The 13,575-nt window shown below is 44.8% G+C and overlaps 1 protein-coding gene across 5 annotated transcripts in view; it reads right to left on the bottom strand.

The window, feature by feature from the left end:
* ARRB1 (arrestin beta 1) overlaps window positions 1-13,575 on the bottom strand; it is a 126,329-nt gene that overhangs the window by 9,657 nt on the left and 103,097 nt on the right. For 4 of the 5 annotated variants that reach the window (XM_043993273.1, XM_043993271.1, XM_043993272.1 and 1 more), the window contains exons 8-14: window positions 12,574-12,709; window positions 9,237-9,321; window positions 8,639-8,711; window positions 6,318-6,455; window positions 5,377-5,460; window positions 3,868-3,891; window positions 251-321 (exon numbers count right to left, since the gene is read on the bottom strand). In XM_043993273.1, coding sequence (XP_043849208.1) covers window positions 251-321; window positions 3,868-3,891; window positions 5,377-5,460; window positions 6,318-6,455; window positions 8,639-8,711; window positions 9,237-9,321; window positions 12,574-12,709 — 611 coding nt within the window. The remainder of the gene's footprint in view (window positions 1-250; window positions 322-3,867; window positions 3,892-5,376; window positions 5,461-6,317; window positions 6,456-8,638; window positions 8,712-9,236; window positions 9,322-12,573; window positions 12,710-13,575) is intronic. The other variant, XM_043993274.1, reaches the window with a different exon arrangement.

Here is a 13,575-nt window from a genome sequence, read left to right on the forward strand (position 1 = left end):
CAGAATACAAATTCTACCACTTCTTAACTATGTATCCATGGGAAAATCACTTCACCACAACCCCTCCCCCCCAAGCCTCAAGTTTCCTTATCTGTAAAATGGGAAAACTTGCACCTGCTGCACTTCACGGGGTTATTGTGAGGAAAGAATTTTGGAAACCTTAGCACTATAGAAAGGGATGTTATTTCTCTTGTAATTTGACTTAGTGGATAAGGTCCCAATCTATCCAGACTCCCACAAACACACTCACCTTCTCGACGCACAGGTTCCTCCCTGGGCTTCGGGTGCATCAAGGTGAAGGGCAGTTCTACAGCCACATCACTGAAATAGATGTAGATATGAGCTGAGCTCAGGTCCCACTGACTCTCCTGGCCTACCTCTCCTTCAGGCCTCCCTCTGAGACTGGAGGGATGGGGGATGGGAGGGAGCATTTCTGTGTTCAACATTAATAAAGCAGCTGGGAGTCAGACGTCTTAGGTCTGAGCAGCAGCTCTACCTCTGACTTGCTGTATGATCTTGGGGAAAGTAATATCCTCCCCCCTCCCCCAGGGTTGTCTCTCAGTTTCTTCCTCTGTAAAATGCAAAGAATAATCCTTTCACTGTCTCCTTTCCAGAGCTGCTGTGAAAAATAAATGAGATCATGAATGAGGAGAAAACTATAGAGTGCAGAGGGATGTGCACATGAGAGATGATGAGTATATAATCATTATATAACTATTCAACCAACATTGATGAGGCCTCTACTTTATAAAGATGGATATATAATGGATTCTGCTCCCAAAGAGTCTATAATTAAATGAGGGCAGGTTGGATAGAGTGTCAGACCTAGAATCAGGAAGACTCATCTTCCTAGATTCAAATCTGGCCTCAGACACTTACTAGCTGTGTGACCCTGGGCAAGTCACTTAACCCTGTTTGCCTCCATTTCCCTCATCTGTAAAGTGAGCTGGAGAAGGAAATGGTAAACCATTCCAGGGTCTTTGCCAAGAAAACCCCAAATGGGGTCACAAAGAGTCAGACATGACAGGGCAAGGGTGGCAGGGTAGTACACAAATAACAATGATAGGAGAGAGGAAAATACATGTAACTTCCAGGCCAAATGTTATGAAAAATGTTATTAAGGAGAATAAAGGAAGATTTTAATAACTGGAGAGATATTCACTGTTTATGGTTGAACCATGTCAATATGACAAAAAGAAAGCTACTACCTAAATTAATTTACAGATTTAATGCCAAACTAATCCAACTGCCAAGGAGTTACTTTTTATATAATTAGAAAAAATTATGACAAAATTCATTTGGAAGAAGAAATGCCTAGACTTATAAGGGAAGTAATGAAAAAAAAAGAAAGAAAGGAGATGAATTTAATGTATAAGATCACATCATTTTTTAAAAATCAGAAGAAAGAAAAAGGTATCTTTCAAAATCTAGGATAAGGAAGGGAATTCATAACCAACCAAGAAACAGAGTTAGTAGATCCCAAAAGTCAACATTAAAAAATTTTGATTGTGTAAATTTGAAATGCTTTTACAAAACAAAATAAATGCAGTTTTAGTAACTGAGACTATTATTATATTTATTGTTATATATTCTAATACATAAATATAAGGGAGAAAATATTTGCATTAAATTTCTCAAATAAAAGACTAATATCAAAGGCATCTAAGTAATTGTAACAAATATAAGAATAAGAGCCATTCCTCCAAACTCCTACTAGATTCTACCTCCCCCCACTCCGACCCTGCAGCTAACTTCCTATATATTCTAAATCTTCTCTTCTGTTAAATTCCTTGAAAAAGCTATCTTCAATAGGTACTTTCACTGCCTCTCCTCACTTTCTTCTAAACCCTCTACACATTTTGGTTTTCAAGCTCATTATTCAACTGAAACTACTTTCTCTGAAGTTGCCAATGGTCTTTTTATTGCCAGGCCTGTAGATTTTTACTTAATCCTCATCCTTTCTGACCTCTCTTCAGCCTTTGACACTGTGGACCACCCTTTTCACCTGGAAATCCTCTCATAATACATCACTCTCCTGGATCTCCTCTCACCAGATCAATCCTCAGTTTGCTTCACTAGAGCTTCATCTATCCCACACCCACTCACTATAGATAGACCCCATTCCCCACCCCACTCCACCCCAAGACTCTCTCCAGAGCCCTTTTCAATTTGCTCTCTATATTCTACTACACTTGATCATCTCCATCAGTTCCCAGGGGTTCAAGCACTGTATATATTATTCCCACATCTATATACCTAGCCCTAGTATACTTCCTGAGCTCTAAGCCCACATCACCAGCTGCCTATTGGACACATCAAAGTGGATGTCCCATAAACATCTCAAACCCATGTCCAAAAGGAAAATCATAATCAGCTCCCCACCCCTCCTCTTCCAAACTTCCCTATTATTATCAAGGGTACCATCATCCTCTTAGTATCCCAGCTCTGCCACGTTGGTGTTATCTCAGATTCCTCCCTCATTCACCCCATACATCCAATCAGTTGACAAATCTTCCTGCTCTAGTAGTCAACACTCCAGTCCAGGCCCTCACTACCTACACCTGGACAACTGCAGTCACCTCCTATAACTAGCCTCCCTAACTCGAGTCTCTCCCCACTCCAATCCATTTCCTACCCAAAGTGATTTACTTATAGGACAGCTCTGACCATGTCACTTGCCTCTTCAGTAAACCCCCCATGGCCCTGTGGCTGGAATGCTATCCTTCTTCCCCTTAGACTCTTAGAATCCTCGGCTTCCTTCAAGACTCAGCTCAAATATCACTTTTACCATGCAGCTTCCCAGTTGCTAAGCTTAGTGCTTCCTCCTCTAAGGCTGCCTTCATTCTACTCTGTAAGTATCCTATATAAACCTCTTAATTAAGCTATCATCTCCTCATTAGAGTGTAAGCTTCTTGAGCAAGGACTGCTTTTTTTTTTATAATAATGAGATGATATTTGTAAAGTGCTATATAAATGCTATTATTTATATTTATATGTATTTATATTTATATAAGTGCTATTATTTATGTTGCCAACACAGCACAGTGCCTAGTATGCAGTAAGCACTTAATAAATGTTTTGCGAACTAATTAACTTGACAGTAGCAATGAAATGAAAATAGAACAGATGCCATTAATTTGGGAAATGGGCAAACAAATTGAGAGTTTGGATGTAATGGGGTGTTTTTACCTCATAAGAAATAACAATATGAAGAATTCAGAGAAGCATGGGAAGACTTGCATGAACTGATATGGAATGAGAAAAACAAACCCAGCAAAACAATAGACACATGGTCTACAGGAATATAAATGAAAATGACACTAAATATTGGTCCTAGAATATAGAAAGAACCTCAAAAGAAAATACCTCAAAGATGGGGAAACATGGTTTTATAAAATTATATATGATGTCAGGTAATTCTTTCAAACTGTTTTTCTTTGTTATAAGGACCGGTTTGGGTGGGGAGGACAGGAGAAATGTATTAGGATATGATTGCGATCTAAAAAGTAAAGGCATCAATAGATCACTTTCAGCTTGGGAAAGCCAGGACACAGCACTTGAGCTGGACCTCAGCAGATGGACATAAAGCATAATCAAGTTTAAGTCTATCACATAGTCCCAGGGTAGTAAAATGAGCCCCAGGCTCAGGAGTCAGGAGCTAGAGTTCTGTCCCTGTCTTCCTATGTAACCTGGACCAACTACTGATCCCCCTACCTTGACCACAGGTCTACCTAACCCTGGACCTGCCTAGACTTCTGAGAATGCAAGACACCCAAAACCCAATGATGGGCCCTGAGTGTCTTGCTACTGAGGGAGAATGGGCCTGGCCCAACTCAGGCGCAACTGGGGCATAAGGAGTTGAGTTACCTGGATGCGAGATCTCCCAACAGGCTGGTGCAGATCAGAGGAGGCAAAGAAGAAGGCAGAGTTCAGAGTGGGAGAGACCAACAAAGTCATCCATGCAATATCTGTGGCCCCCAGTGGGGATAAAGAAGGGAGTTGAGACCATCCTGGACTGCTAGCTCTCTATGTTAGATATGGAATCATGATATCGATAATAAAATCAGAGTGCAAAGAGTCCTAAGCTCTTTGGATTCGTGACTCTTGGTGATGACTCCCAATGTGTCCTTGAACAAATCAATTTACCTCTAAGCTATAAAATGAGGCTGTTAGACTAGGTGATCTCTAAGATTCCTCCCAGCTAAAACACTCGGTGGTCTGAGGTCTCTTCCAGCTCTGACATTCTGTGTTCTAGGACCTTCCAGATCTGATATTCGGAAATCTAAGGTCCCTCCTGGCTCTGACATTCTCTGATCTAAAGTCCTTTCCAAATTTTGTATTCTAAATCTCTCCCACCTTTGACCTTCTGTATCCCAAGGTCCCTCCCAGCCCTAATTGTCTAAGGAAGGGAAGAGCCCATGGGAGGAGGCAGGGTGGGCCTGGCTCACACCTGAATGGAGGAGTGCCCGTTGGGGCACCCCTGGCTTGGGACCCCTCCCACCTTGTACTGTCCTAGCCTCTGAGGGTAGGACCTGAGGACATATCAATCACTTGGTAAACTTCATGCCCCGAGCAGAGAAAGGCTCCATGAGGTCTGAGATGGAGGAAGAGGTACATGAAGAAGAAGGAAGGAGGAAGAGGAAGGAGGGAAGAAGAAGAGAAGAAGGAAAGAAGGCTAGAAAGAAGAGGGAGGAAGGAATTGAGAAGACAGTGAGAGAAGGAATGAGGGCAGAGGAAGGAGACAAGGATAAAACAAGGGGACAAAGGAAGGAAAAGGAGGAAGAGAGAAGAGGGAGGAGAAAAAGAGAAAGCAGCAGTGGGGATAAAGAGGGAGGAAAGGAATGGGAAGAGAGAGGAAAAAAGAGGAGGAAAGAGGATGAGGAGAAGAAAGATGGAAGGAACAGGAGGGGGAGGGGAGGACATTGGAAGAGAAAGTGGATGAATATGCATGAGGCAGTGGTATAGGGAAGGAAGAAGAGATGGAAGAAGAGGAAGAGGAAGATGGAGGAAGGATTAGAACAGGAGAGATCAGAGGAGAACAGAAAGTGCTTAGAGAAGAGGGAGAGGAAGAGGAGGGATGAAGGACAAGAGAGGAAAGAAAAGATGGAGGAGGAAGACACCACACCCCTTTCATTCTCCCCGGGTGAACCCAGCCTTGGGCCCCCCAGGTAGCCCAGATGATGTCCCAACCCAGCAGGGGTTGGAGGGAGCACTTGTGGAATGGACCAGAGCTAAGGCTTACTCCTTCCTCCCTCCACCCTGCCCAGCTGGAGGATGATGCCCCAAAGGGAGTTGGGAAGGACTTGGTTTTGTGATGGGAGGTAGAAGATGGGGAGAGCAGGGAATGGGGGAGAAGTAAGGGTGGGGGCCACTTACCCTCCTCGGGAAACAACCAGCTTCACTTTGACTTTGTAGGACACGATGATTCCCAAGATCTCTTTATTTGTGCCATCCCTCAACCTGCAGTGTTTGGGGACAAAAACAAGTCATAAAGACAAGAGGTAGGGGGAGGAAGACTATGCAGCAGCGGATATATGGGGAAGACTGAGGGGGTGGAGAGAAGGGCGAGCATGGTGATATGGAGGAATGGGTCCCACACCTGGGGCTGAGTGTCTGCTCAGCCTCTGCGGTTACACTCAGTGTGCAACCCTGGGTAAAACGGAAGCATTTCAGAGTCCAAAGGAACCCAGGAGTCCATCTGGTCTACCCTGCACCAAACAGGAATGCCTTCTACAACATCCCTCCTCCTCATGTTATCTTGTTTTATCCTCTCATGCAAGGTAGGTACTATTGTTAACCCCGTTTTATAGGTGAGGAAACTGAGGCAGACAGGGTCACAGAGGTAGTATATGAGGCAGGATTTGAGCTCAAGTCTTCCTAACTGCAGGTCTGCGCTCTATCTACTGTGCCACCCAGCTGCCCCAAGAAGTGACCAACTGGCCTTTGCTTGAAGACCTCCAGGTAGAGGGGGAAACCTTCCACCAAATAGAACAATCCATTCCCATTTTGGATGGCTCTAACTGTGAGGAAGGTTCTCTTAGAGGTAGAAAACAAGCAGCCAAGGGGCAGCTAGGTGGCGCAGTGGATAAAGCACCAGCCCTGGATTCAGGAGGTCCTGAGTTCAAATCTGGCCTCAGCCACTTGACACTTACTAGCTGTGTGACCTTGAGCAAGTCACTTAACCCTCATTGCCCCGACAAAAAGAAAAGAAAAGAAAACAACCAGTCAAGGCCAGAGAAGGGAAGTGTGGGTCATACATCCAGAGAAAGCCTGGGGAATGGGCCCACATAGGGGAGGGGAATCAGGGGTATCCTCACAGGGTACTAGAAGCCAAGTTGGTATCTTCATGCTTCAGCTTGCCATCCAAAGCCAGGCCTCGCTTCTCTCGGTTGTTGGCCAGGAATGGAGTAAGGGTGTAGACTTTGCAGAATGTTGAACTTGGAGCCACCATATCACTGGAGGAAACATTGGGTGGGTGATAAAGGAAGATTCCCTCCCTCCCATGGCCCAAGCAGACAGGCAGGTAAGTCCCCCTACACCCCAGGTCTGTCTGTCTGTCTGTCTGTCTGTCTCTCTCTCATACACACACACACACACACACACACACACACACACACTCATACCTTTCCTCCCTCAGACTATCAATTGGGGAGGATGAGAGAGATTTTGAAAGAGAGGCCAGGTGGGACAGTGAAAGGGACACTAATTATTGCCTGTGTGACATTGGGTAAGTTCCTTAACCTCTTTGGATCTCAGTATCATCTGTAAAGTAAGATAGTCCAACTCCACTGCCTCTAAATTCAAAGACTACATTCTACCTACTAAATCTAACCCCCACCTTGGGGGAATGGATGTGCTTAGCACAGCTCCTTGGCACATAGTTGGTGTTTAATAAATGTTTTTAATGGAACTGAATTGCTCTAAACAAATGATTGATTGATAGATGGAGTCAAAGCTGGAAGAGAGCTCAGAAGCCATCTAATCCAACCACACTCATTTTACAGATAAAGAAACTGAGGCCCAGAGGGATTAAGTGATTTGCTTAAAGTCACACAAGCATTAAATTGAAGAGTTGTAACTTTGAGCCTAAGTCCTCTTGAATCAGTGCATAAGTTCTTTCCACAGTAGCAAGCTGACCTGATATTCAGGGAACCAAGCATAACCTGCCTGGGCCCCATGGGCAGGGAAGAGAAGCTGGGTGCCACAGATGAAAATGAGGGGATAGACAGCTGGGAAGACGGGGTTTTAAAGTTACCTGATCTTTCAAATTATATCCTGTTTTGTATTATCTTGCTTTTCAAAAAAGTCATCTTCTGCTTGTTGGGGCTTTTTTGTGTGTGTTGGGGGGGTGGTCAATGAGGGTTAAGTGACTTGCCCAGGGTCACACAGCTAGTAAGTGGGGCTTTTTAATCCATTGTTTGGATTATGGGCTGATCTAACATGAGACACACTTTTATCATTCCCTCTTTGGTATTATCAGCTCAGGTTTTAAAAAAAATTATCCACACTTTTTTCCATTAATTATCTGCTGTTCTGGACTAGCTGCTTTTTTTTTTTTTTAGTGAGGCAATTGGGGATAAGTGACTTGCCCAGGGTCACACAGCTAATAAGTGTTAAGTGTCGGAGGCCGGATTTGAACTCAGGTACTCCTGACTTCAGGGCCGGTGCTCTATCCACTGCGCCATCTAGCTGCCCGACTAGCTGCTTTTTAAAAAAAAAAATCATCTAGCTATTTTCACACCAAAAAGCAGCATGGCACAGAGATCAAGTAGGCCTAGGGAAATCAAAGAATCCTAAGTTCAAGACCAGCCTCAAATACTGGCTGCAGGACCCTGGACAAATCATTTAAACCTCATAGTTCCCTTTTGTTATTGTTCAGTCCTGTCCCACTCTTTGTGACCCCACATGAGGTTTTCTTGGCAGAGATACTGGAGTGTTGTGTCATTTCCTTCTCCAGCTCATTTTACACATGAGGAAATTGAAGCAAACAGGGTTAAGTGACTTGCCCAGGGTTATACAGCTAGTAAGTGTCTGAGGCCACATTTGAACTCAATTCTTTCTGACTCCAGGCCTTGTACTCTATCAGCTGGGCCATTTATCTGCCCTTACAGTGCCAATAGCAATGCTTTAAGACTATAAATAGCAGGTGAGTCACCTATGTACACTGGAGGAGAGAATTTTCACACCAGATAACACCCCATGGGGAAGAATTTGAAGGGCTATACCAACAGAAAAAACCTTTTTTTGCATCATTTATTTTTTAATTACTGGGATTTTGAAGTGTTTATTATTAAGATGTTATTCATTCTTTAATTATCCATTCTTGGATTATCTGATTTTCAAAAATTATCCCCAGCATATCTTATTATCTCTTATTATCCACTGGTTATTTAAGGGATTATCTACTGTCTAGTGTTGTTTTTAAATTATTATTATTATTATCTATGGCATAAGGATTATCTGATTTGTATGAGTATGTGGAAATTGGGAGAATTTGTACTGATCTCTGTTTTGGGAGCTCCAGGGCCTGATCCCTCCCCTCCTTCCCCCACCCTTCATTGGCACCAAGGAGCAAGGCCAGCCATCAGAACCAAAATGCTTCTTCCTTCCCATCCCAGGGCCCTTAGGGCTAACTTACTCAGCCTCTTCCACAGCCACCGGGCATTTGTACTGGGCTGTGTTGAACAGGCAGATGTCAGCATATTGGCGTACTGTGGGCAGAAAAGAACATACCTCACAAGGGAGAAAGCCCAGGGCACTGGATGGGACAGGGCCTCAGCAGGGCCTGTTTGCCACTGGCCTGTGGGGCAGCACACCTTTTTCCAGGGCAGCTGTAATAGTGCAACCACCCTACAAATGCCCAGAAGCACACATAACCCCTTCCTTCTAACTTCCTTGGCCTTTATAAGCCAAACTCCACCCAGAATACAACCAGCTGAGGTCTGTCTACTCTACTAAGCCTGTTTGGTTCACACACCCTGGAAGAGAAGCAGCCCATGTTACGGGCCCTCGTGGCCTTAATCATTCATTGTCATGCATGCCCGATGCCTCCCCCTGGACCACTGAACAAGGAGCTAGCTGCAAGGCCCATGTGGAGAACCCTTTAACCAGGACCAACTCCAGGAAGAGGGTGAAGAAGGTAGAGCCCTCCCTACCGACCCCACCTAAAACGTGCTCTCCAAACCCTCACATGCAGGTCTAAACCGCACCCCCTCCCCATTCCCCCTTAGAGGTACCTGAAATCTTTATCTTCTTCACTGTCTTGTTGGTGTTGTTGGTGACATGGACATTAACACTGATGGGTTCCCCGTGGTAGTAGATCTGAGAGAAGGGGGAGTGGAGAGAGAAGGGTAGAAGAGTCCATTGTAGTCAGGTAGGAGGAGGGAACAAGCGTTTGTCAATTTACAAATACCATCTCATTTGATCTGCAGCTGGGGTGCCAGATCCCACATCTGTACTCTGAGGGAACGCTTTTTCTCTGTGGGGCCGCATCCTCACCACTTCTCTGAGCGCTGTCTCTGTTTCTGCCTCTTTTGATCAGCAACATTGTCCCAATCAGAAAGGAGAACCACCGTACCCCATGATCTCAATATGCCAGAAGGGGGTGAGGAAGGGAGAGAAAATAGCCCTCCTTCTAGACCCCCTCCAGTCTGTCTCTCCTAGAATGAACAGCAGGACTATCACGGCCCTCACTCTCTGTTAGTGAAGCCTAAGGGGCCGCCCTCCTCTGGGGAGCTGCCTCTTTCCCCAGAGCTACCAGACACCTACTGACGGGTTTTCCTACAGGCACTGGGCTGGTCCTGAAGCCACCAAGAATTGGGATCATTTCTTCCCTAGAAAATAACAGTACTAACAAGAGGCTTGTGTACAGCACTTTAAGGCTTGCGAAGCACTTTACCATGTTATCTCATTTGATCCTCACAACAACCCTTTTTACAGATGAGGAAAGTGAGGCAGACACTGGCAGTGACTTGCCCAGGGGTGCACAGCTAGTAAGTGACTGGATCTGTCTTTGAACTCAGGTCTTGCTGACCCCGAGGCCTATTGATCTACCAGAGGACATGTAGTCTAACCTTTACCTAAACAGAAATCCCTTCTCTGATATGCCTCCTCTGATAGAATGTAAGTGATTCGAGGCTGTTTCCATTTGTTTTGAGTTTGGGGGTTTGCTTTGGGGTCTTTGACATACTAAGTGCCTAGCAGGGTGCCTGGCATATGGTTGGTACTCAGTAAGTTCATGTTGTTTGGTTCTCTAGACTAAACATTCCCCGGTACCTTCAAGTGGCCCCTCCCCATCTTCATGCCTTCTTCTAAACACACTTGTGGCCCTCCAAACTGGACATCATTCTCCAAATGGGATCTGACCAAGGCTGGGGCCAGTGAGAGCATCTCCTCCCTCATTCTAGAAGCTAGGCCTCTCAATGCAGCCTACAATGATAGGTAGCATCCTGCCATCGAACCACGTAGAAGCAGGAGACGTGTGGGACTGGAAGCTGAAGGAGTGGAGGGTAGCCAGTGTCTGCTAAGGTGAAATTGTCCATAAGCTGAAATCCTCAAGGCCAGACTCCAATGCCTCCTCCTGCAGATGCCTTCCCTCATCCCACAGTCAGAAATAAGCCTCCCATAATATGGCTTCAGACAGGACTTGGGTTCTTCTCTCTCATGCACCCGCTTGTTCTATATTCTATCACTAATGGACTGTAAGCTTCATGAAGGCAGAGACTGTGGGTTAGTGTTCACCATATCATCTCCTCTCCCCTACCCCCAACACACAGGACTACACACGCTAGATGATTCCTGTTTGTTAAAGGACTGAATGCATGAACAGTAGACACATAAAAGACCTATGCTGATTTGCACTGAATGAATTCAAAATGTCCTAACTCAGGGGACATCCCTGGACATGTCTTTGCTTTTATTAGCCCTAAAGTTAAAGGGAAGCCAACACAGAAATTGACAAGTTGGAGGGGGGACGTTACTAATGATTCTCATAAATCCCCAACAACTACTTTCGCTAAAGTGTGCTTGCTGCCCTTACTAATTATTCACAGAACTCTGGAGGTAAAGGAGAAAAATCCCAATCCTTCAGCAGTTTGCTGCCCTAATTGACTCCTAGCACACGGCTATGAGAGGAAATGTACTTCCCCTTTCACCAGTGGATTACCCTGAACTATCCAGTCTAAGGAGGAAATTCTCATTACCCTTTTGGAGAGTTTGTTGCCTTCATATACTCATAACATGCAGAGAAATGAAGGGGGAAGGGGAAGGGAGCAAGACCTCACACACACAAGGCAGAAAATCTAAGATTTGGGAGAGAGCTCAGAGGTCATCTAGTCTATCTCCGACCTGAGGGTAGATAGGATGCCCCCTCTTCAACATCCTTAACAAACGGTCATCCGTCCTCCACTTAAAGACCTCCCTTAGTGATGAGGAACTCATTACAGTTACCCCTTTCACATCACTGGGGTTAGGAGTGTGGGACCCCTATGCAAAATCTGCATATAATTTTTTGGCCCTCCCTTTGTACCAAAAAAGAAGTCTGATTTTTTTCTTTTAATGGGTGTTCACAGTACCTTATTGTAAAATTTGGGTCGATATTATACAATACTATATATATATTTTATACATTTCTGAGTTTCTAAACTTTTTTGTGTTGTCTGCTGACCTTCACATGTCACCTGTGACTTCTGCAAAACTCCCCAGAAATGCCCATTTAATTTTTTTGTTTGTTTGAGTGCAATGAGGGTTAAGTGACTTGCCCAGGGTCACACAGCTAGTAAGTGTCAAGTGTCTAAGGCCAGATTTGAACTCTGGTCCTCCTGAATCCAGGGCCGGTGCTTTATCCACTGTGCCACCTAGCTGCCCCTCCCACTTAACTTCTTATGCCAACCCAAGATATTATGGAAATAATGATGGGGAAAGTCACAATGTGAAAGGGATAACTGTATTCCAAGGCAGCTGAACTCCATTCTACTCTGGATAGCTCTCACTCTTAGGAGGTTAGTTCCCTTTATATTGAACTGAATCAATCAATTAATCAATCAACAAGCTTGTATTAAGTGTGTGCTAAGCCCTAGAGATAGATATAAAATAATCCCTACAAAGAGTTTATATTTTCTTCCCATCTCCCTCCCACTCCCAACTGGTCCTAGTTGGGCTTTCTGGGGCCAACCAAAACAAAACTAGTCTTTCTTCCTTGTAACAAAGTTCAGAGACGGACAGCCTGTCTCCACAAAAATCATCTTTCAAATGACTAAGGCAGAAATATGTTTAATGTGACTGTAAATATATAACCTATATCAGATTGCTTTCTGTCTTGGGGAGAGGGGAGGGAAGGGAGGGAGAGAGAAAAATTTGGAACTAAAAATCTTATAAAAATAAATGCTGAAAACTATCTTTATACATAACTGGAAAATAATAAAATACTTTTATGATTACAAAAATTTTAAAAAACAAAATCATCTCTCAGTCTTGAGTTTAAAACCCTGGAGGATCATGGGAAAGTCCTAATTCTGTTGTGAAAGCTGCCCTCCCTAGCTTAGTTCTTCAGCCACCAAGACCCAGGGCCCTTACCTCCTTGTCCAGAGAGGCCTCCAAATGCAAGGGCTTGTCAGACATCAGAAACTGGCGAGTAGTCTCAGCCGTGGGCTGGGGACCAGGCCTCTCTGGGGCATACTGGACCTTTCGGATAACCAGGCGCACAGAATTCCTGAACAAGCCAGGGAGAAGAAGAAGCAATGCCACTGGGGTCAGACAGCTCAGTTTTCTTCCCAAGTCTCTCCAACACTTTCCTCCTCTCCAGAACATTCTCTAGCTCCCCCATGTCCCATAGGATCAAGACCAAGCTGCTCAGTCTAGCATCAAAGGTCTTCCAGGATCTGAACCTACCCTAACTTTCTAGCTTTATCTTCCCTTTATCTCCCCTGTACATACTCTATGCTTTAGGAACTCAGAATATACCGCATCCCTTCTTCCTTCTGTCTCTTTGTTAATACCAGTCCCCTTGTCCAGAACATTTCCAATTCTCCAAATCCCAGTTGTCTTTCCATGCCTAATTCAAGGTTTACCTTCTCTAAGAAGCTCTCTCCCTGACCACCCAACTCCTCACTCTGGGATTTCTAGTCCTAACCACAAAGTAGAGGACTCGTTTTCCACATCTATTCCAGTGAGTCTCAGTTGGATCTCTGTGATCTGCCCTGGAGAGATGCTGTCCTCTCTTCCCCCTGCTGGGGGGACATAAGGCTGAGGCATAAGGCAGCTAGTGAAGGTGATGATGACGATAGCACAGGGAGGGGGAGCTGAAGGTTCATATGGAGGATACAGGACTTGGGGCAGGGCATGGATGCTCAGGGAGGAGATGGGGGAAAGAGTGGGAATAGAGAATCACTAAAGGAGAGTGGGGGCTCAATCAGGGGGGTGAGGGAGCTCAGTGGAGAGGAACAAAGATGGTGCATGGTTCAGTGAAAATAATAATGATGACCTGCATCCAAATCTCAGTTCTGCCACTTCCTCCCAGGATGACCACACTTTAATTACTTTACCTCTCTCTGGACTGTTTCTTCACCCGCAAAATTA

The sequence above is a fragment of the Dromiciops gliroides genome, chromosome 3 (genome assembly GCF_019393635.1).
Source record: "Dromiciops gliroides isolate mDroGli1 chromosome 3, mDroGli1.pri, whole genome shotgun sequence".
NCBI classification, from domain to species: domain Eukaryota; kingdom Metazoa; phylum Chordata; class Mammalia; order Microbiotheria; family Microbiotheriidae; genus Dromiciops; species Dromiciops gliroides.